The 7,116-nt window shown below is 31.9% G+C and overlaps 1 protein-coding gene across 1 annotated transcript; it reads right to left on the bottom strand.

The window, feature by feature from the left end:
- Positions 1-97: 97 nt before the first annotated feature.
- LOC108558890 (acetylcholine receptor subunit beta-like 2) lies at positions 98-6,617 on the bottom strand. The gene is made up of 8 exons (XM_017915947.1): positions 6,499-6,617; positions 1,927-2,107; positions 1,295-1,451; positions 942-1,245; positions 725-877; positions 560-669; positions 386-498; positions 98-326 (listed from the first exon to the last, which is right to left on the bottom strand). Exons 1-8 carry the CDS (start codon positions 6,552-6,554, stop codon positions 120-122), a joined length of 1,281 nt encoding a protein of 426 aa, XP_017771436.1. The 5' UTR covers positions 6,555-6,617; the 3' UTR covers positions 98-119.
- Positions 6,618-7,116: the final 499 nt, after the last annotated feature.

The following is a 7,116-nucleotide window of genomic DNA, read 5'->3' as shown; positions in this document are numbered from 1 at the left end:
AATTTAATTTAACTAGTTTTCTTGTTAACAATCATAGTTTTAACATACATTCTAAACAATTAATATGTATAAAGTAAAGTTTTACAACTAGAAATTTGATGTATATTGAGGTAATTTTATTATTGTATCGGTACGTGGGAGGGTGGAAGTTGGAAGATCTTCGTTAAGGGTATTTCGCTGAGCTGCTGATCGACAGGGATTCGGGTGTCGTAGAGTGACGGTGCTTGGAATATGATGCCGCACGTTCCTCCGATGCAGGCGAGCGTGAAAACCCAAAGGAAGAATCTGTCGAGGACCATAGAAACGAACTTCCAATCTTCGACGACCTGCGAAAAGTGGAGGGATCGTGTTAGCGATAGATTCGTGGTGATGGTAACAGTTTCACCTCGTTATCTTTGTCGGCGTCTCGGATATGCTGCGCTATAAATCTGACACCCTGAAGAGCTGCGAGGACGCTGGAGGACAAAGCCCTTGGAGTCATCGGAGATGAACCGGTCACTGTAAAATAAGTGTGTAGTGTAGGAAATTGAGACTCTTTATGTGTGTAAATTAGATTTACTCGAGGAGTGAGCCTTCATCTTGTCGTCATCTTGACTGTGGTGCAACACGAAGCTGGGCTCCCTCGTCGTCACCTTAAAATCGGAGGTGAAGGGCTCGCCCATATTCAATCTGCGAATTGATTATGCAAAAAGTGGTAGCAGTTCTTCTGATATATTATACATACTGCATTTCCATTTCGTTAGTGTACCCACGGGGCGGCTGCGAATCGTCGTATTCTGGGAGCGAGTACGTCGTCCTCCTCATGATCAGTATACGCGGCATAAACTGGAGGAAAATCTTCCTTATCAGCGGTGACATTTTATGCGTCGATGGAGACCTGAGCGGGAACGGAAGAGCGTAATCTCTTTTGATTAAAATTTACATATATTTATCGTTCAGACCTGAAGTGCACGTTCAGCACGCACACAGTCACCCAGATCGAGGACGTTACCAGGATCATCGTGAAGAGCAGGTACTTGCCCAGAAGCGGTACAGCTAGAGACGTAGGCGGGATGATCTCGGCGAGCAGCAGGAAGAAGACGGTGAGCGAGAGCAGGATCGATACGCAAAGGGTCACCTTCTCACCGGAATCGGATGGAAGATAGAAGACGAGGACTGTGAGGAAGGTGATTCCGACGCACGGGATTATCAGGTTGACCGTGTAGAATAGTGTCTTCCTTCTCATCGTTATCTTGAACGTTATGTCTTTCGGAGAATTGATGGATTTTCTTTTAGATTTTCATTTGTAGTTTACCTGAGAACGGTTCGGGGCAACAGGGGTAGTACTCTTCGTTTCTCGATGCGGGAACTGCGAGGATGTCCCATTCCACCGACAAGTAAAATTCGGACAGATCTATGCCCACCTTAACGATGTTGCTTCCAGCCTGTTGATCCATATGCTTCAAATCCACCTAAAACAAAGACAAACATATTTGAATCATCAATTTTCTCAATAACCACACAGGACACAATTATGAATAAGCGCGCAAATTAAAGCTCAATTATTGGGCTTTCCAACGACCCATCTGTTATATTTGTAACTATTGCAGATTTCCCATAATTTACTGTTAAAATGATGATAAAATGAACGATGATTCACGGAAATTTCCTAACGCAAAACCATAAAATATAAATATATTAATTAAACAAGTATGTTTCATCATCTTGCATACGAAAATAAATAATGACAAAACCAGTTTTCAATTATGCTTAGTTTAGTTCATTTAATAGCAAAGACAGTTATGTAAATATTTAAACAAAATAATATAATAAACAATAACCCATAGCAACAACTCACTTGTTTGTTGTTTTGTTTTTGTAATAAATGTTAATTTTTATGATGTAATTGTTTAGATAATCGTGAGCGATTAAATAGATGTGATTTACCTGTAATCCATTGTAAGTCCAAGAGCCGAATTTCATGAGACAACTTTGCTCGTCGAAGGGGAAGTACTGGACGTTGATCTCGCATGAGGATTTGTAGATGGAGGGCGGTTTCCAGATGACTTCCCCGGTGTAAGACAGAGTGGCTTTGGTCATTAATGTCACCTCGTAGTTGCCGTCCGCGCTTGAGAACGAAAACGCCACGATTAATTTCACGCCTCGAATAAATCGCACGACATTCTATGTTGGAGAAATCTCAGGACAGGAAAATCATAATCCTCTAAACACAATTGTTGGCAACAATCCTAACTCCGCGGCCTTCGTGGATCGAACTTACTTTTATGGCCAACTATTTTGTTTGCGCGCTCGTATAAGATGAAAAAATAAAAGAAGAGAAGAAGATGGATTGATGAAGCGGAGAGAAAATTGCGAACGTAACATAAAGGTTTCTTTTGCTTTTATGTTTGCTACGTAACACGAAACTTTTTGATTAACTAAATTTAATGCCTGGAAATCGATAGTCACAAACTTTGAATTACACCCCTATCTCTTAAGACCCTTATTAATTAACTGCAACTGTTTAACAAAATCCATCCATGCAAAGACAAAATTTGCAAAGAAATTCAATGCAATTGTGGTAATAAGAGCGAACGTAAAAATAACTTGTTAAGAAGTTTCTCGAAAACTTTAAAGCAAAATTGAAATAGCAACAATAATAATAATAATAATTTGAGATTAGGGATGAGCGGAATTTGCATAATAAAATAAACGGAATGCGGACAGGGATCTTAATTACGTTTTCATCCCTTATCTAATTACAAAAGGGAAGGAAAACGTATATATTGTTAATGTCTCTCCCGTTCATTCTTTTTTCTCTAAGGGTTTTGAAGACGTTGAAGTTTCGCGTTTCATTAATTTCGAGGCGCTAAAGGACGCTTCGAATTGCTAAAAATATATTAATTAAATTAATCAGAAGAGATTGTTACAAAATCCTTCTATTTTTATAACATAATTTTGTTAAATTTCATGAAAATTTATTGAATAAATCTGTTAGTTTGTGTAAGTATGTTAAATTTTATATTTATTTTACTTTTGGTAATGGAAAAAATTACATATTTTCTTCATTTTTTTTCGTAATTAAAGTAAATTTTGAGTAAATATTACAAAAGAGAAGGAAAAAGTATTTATTGTTAATATCTCTCCCGTTCATTCTTTTTTCTCTTTGGGTTTTGAAATATTAATGAAATTAATCAGAAGAGATTGTTTCAAAATCCTAGTGGTTTTATAACATAATTTTGTTAAATTTCATGGAAATTTTTTGAATAAATCTGTTGTTTTGTGTAAGTATCTTTAATTTTATAAAATTGATATTTATTTTACTTTTGTAATGGAAAATATTTAAACATTTTCTTCATTTTTTTGTAATTAAAGTAAATTTTGTGTAAATATTACAAAAGAGAAGGAAAACGTATATATTGTTAATGTCTCTCCTATTCATTCTTTTTCTCTTTGGGTTTTGAAGATGTTGAAGTCTCGCGTTTCGTTAATTTCGAGGGGCTAAAGAACGTTTCGAATTGCTAAAAAAAATTAATGAAATTAATCAGAAAAGATTGTTTCAAAATCTTAGTGTTTTTATAACATAATTTTGTTAAATTTCATGGAAATTTGTTGAATAAATCTGTTAGTTTGTTTAATTTTATAAAATTGATATTTATTTTACTTTTATAATAGAAAGAAATTACATATTTTCTTCATTTTTTCGTAATTAAAGTAAATTTTGAGTAAATATTACAAAAGGGAAGAAAAACGTATATATTGTTAATGTCTCTCCCATTCATTCTTTTTCTCTAAGGGTTTTGAAGACGTTGAAGTCTCGCGTTTCGTTAATTTCGAGGCGATAAAGGACGCTTCGAATTGATAAAAGAAATTAATGAAATTAATCAGAAGAGATTGTTTCAAAATCCTTGTGTTTTTATAACATAATTTTGTTAAATTTTATGGAAATTTGTTGAATAAATCTGTTAGTTTGTTTAATTTTATAAAATTGATATTTATTTTACTTTTGTAATGGAAAACATTATATATTTTCTTTATTTTTTCGTAATTAAAGTAAATTTTGAGTAAATATTACAAAAGAGAAGGAAAACGTATTTATTGTTAATGTCTCTCCCGTTCATTCTTTTTCTCTAAGGGTTTGAAGACGTTGAAGTTTCGCGTTTCGTTAATTTCGAGGCGTTAAAGGACACTTAGAATTGCTAAAAAAATTAATCAAATTAATCAGAAGAGATTATTTCAAAATCCTAGAGTTTTTATAACATAATTTTGTTAAATTTCTTGAATAAATCTGTTAGTTTATGTAAGTATGTTTAATTTTATAAAATTGATATTTATTTTACTTTTGTAATGGAAAAAAAAATACATATTTTCTTCATTTTTTTCGTAATTAATGTAAATTTTGAGTAAATATTACAAAAGAGAAGGAAAACGTATATATTGTTAATGTCTTTCCTGTTCATTCTTTTTCTCTTTGGGTTTTGAAGACGTTGAAGTTTCGCGTTTCGTTAATTTCGAGGCGCTAAAGGACGCTTCGAATTGCTAAAAATATATTAATGAAATTAATCAGAAGATTTTGTTAAATTTCATGGAAATTTGTTGAATCAATTTGTTAGTTTGTTTTAGTCAGCCTTAATTTTATAAAATTGATATTCATTTTACTTTTGGTAATGGAAAAATTTAAACATTTTCTTCATTTTTTCGTAATTAAAGTAAATTTTGAGTAAATATTACAAAAGGGAAGGAAAACGTATTTATTGTTAATGTTTTGAAGTCTTTTTCTCTTTGGGTTTTGAAGAAGTTGAAGTTTCGCGTTTCGTTAATTTCGAGGCGCTAAAGGACGCTTCGAATTGCTAAAAATATATTAATTAAATTAATCAGAAAAGATTGTTTCAAAATCCTAGTGTTTTTATAACATAATTTTGTTAAATTTCATGGAAATCTGTTAGTTTTTGTAAGTTAGTTAGTTTATGTAAGTATGTTTAATTTTATAAAATTGATATTTATTTTACTTTTGTAATGGAAAAAAATTTAAACATTTTCTTCATTTTTTTCGTAATTAAAGTAAATTTTGAGTAAATATTACAAAAGAGAAGGAAAACGTATTTATTGTTAATGTCTCTCCCGTTCATTCTTTTTTCTCTTTGGGTTTTGAAGACGTTGAAGTTTCGCGTTTCGTTAATTTCGAGACATAATTTTGTTAAATTTCATGGAAATTTGTTGAATAAATCTGTTAGTTTATGTAAATATGTTTAATTTATTTTATTTTTACAATGGAATACAAAATTTAAATATTTTCTTCATTTCTTTGGTAATTAAAGTAAATTTTGATTAAATATGAAAAATGTAGTAACTTCAAAATTAATTATTTTTTTAGTGATTTCGATTAATTCTAATTAATAGACTTTAAATAACCAATTTAGCAAATTTTAGTAAACTTAAAAAATAAACACGTTTCATCTTCTTCACCTTTCTTCTCTCTAAAAGTCTTCAAATTAGTGTAAAGACGCAAATTTGTCTACTCGCTAAAAGTTGTGTTGTCTATCAATAAGAACAACAAATAAAAAAAAAAGTGCGATATTTTCTTATTGAAAGTCTTCACGCCATTTTTTCCAGTCATTTTCAAACAGTTTATGTTAATTGAATGCGGTTATAATTACAAAAGTTTGCGAAAATCTACGTATTGAAAAAGTTTTGCACGATCGGCAGATAATTGAAATTCCAATCGTAAACTTCTCGAACCGCCCTGAAAACTTGATCAAAAGCAAAAGCAAAATCCGCAAAGGTTTGCTACAGCTACGTAAATGCTAGAGAACTAATGAGAGTCGGGTCCGGTTGACCCACATAATTAAATTAACTTATTTCAAACTTTCAGTCGTTGCAATTAAAAAAAAATTGTTAATTTGTTTCAGTTAACATATAACTGTAATTTAATTATACTCGAAAATCATGTCTTTGTTTGAGCGCAACTCGATCTTTCTTGAATGTTGCTAGGATATTAAAAAAGTTGTATACTTTTTTTTTGTGTGTGTAACTTCGACCTTTCTTTCTCCCCTTGAGAAAGTAATAATATAATGTGAAAAGTTGGCTCCGATAAATCAAATTGACATCGAATTCTTCGTGAATTTTTCGCGTTTAACAATAATTAATTATGAAAACAAAAAAAAAAGTTTCGTTGCTTTTAAGTGGAAGGATGGGAAGCGACGGATATAAGAAACGATGTAATTATATGAGGACGCTCTTCTCCTCATCCTCGCTATCTCTCCAAGCAAGTTAATAAGGAATTTAAATATTTAATAAGGAAACTTTTAACGTGAAATTAATAATAAATTCCAACTTTTGCCGAGGAATAATTAGCGCACGGCTAATTAGGCCTAAGGGTGGATGAAACCCCTCCAAATTCTATATTTTTTTCATGCTTATCGACCGGTTTTTGTAACCTAATTAGATGGGGATCGTCTCCAGTTTCCAATCAATGGCGAAACTGTATAGGTTTTCATTTGGCTTTCGGCTCGTACTCACTTGTTGAAGAGGACTATGTCGGGTAGCCATATGTGTTCCGATGGGACGTAAAGCATCTCCACCCCTCCGTACTCCTCCGGGTCCCAACGTAATTTATAGTCGTACCATTTCTGGAATAAAACAAGAGGAATACATTAATTGGACAAGACCCAATCATAATTCCAGCTGATGCAGCTAATAACCAACCGAATTGGATCCAAAAAGGCTGGATTCGAACAAATTGATCCATTCTATTCAATAAAGCTGCAATAACAATCTATTTGTAGAATGTAATAATATTAATTGAGATTAAACACAAGAAAAACAATAATCTATTTGTGAGCTAATATCTCAAAAAGTAGAAGAGATAGAATTATGATTCGTTATATTAATTAAAGATAAATTTATAGGTAATAAAATGAGTGTAAATATGTTTTTCTGACCCTCTTAGTTTGCCTGTAATTTAATGTCAAAGTTGAAATAATATTCTTTTTTGCAATTTTCGCAATGTGCTTAGATTTTAGCTTATATCTTGAAAATTAGGATAGATAGAATAATCATTGAACATACTAATTAAAGCTAAAAGTATAGTGAATAAAACAAGTGCATTTTTATGGCATTCTTGATTTTCCTATAATT

Source organism: Nicrophorus vespilloides, unplaced genomic scaffold (genome assembly GCF_001412225.1).
Source record: "Nicrophorus vespilloides isolate i.1.1-1 unplaced genomic scaffold, Nicve_v1.0, whole genome shotgun sequence".
Lineage (NCBI taxonomy): Eukaryota > Metazoa > Arthropoda > Insecta > Coleoptera > Silphidae > Nicrophorus > Nicrophorus vespilloides.
This window is presented reverse-complemented; position numbering and strand designations above follow the sequence as displayed.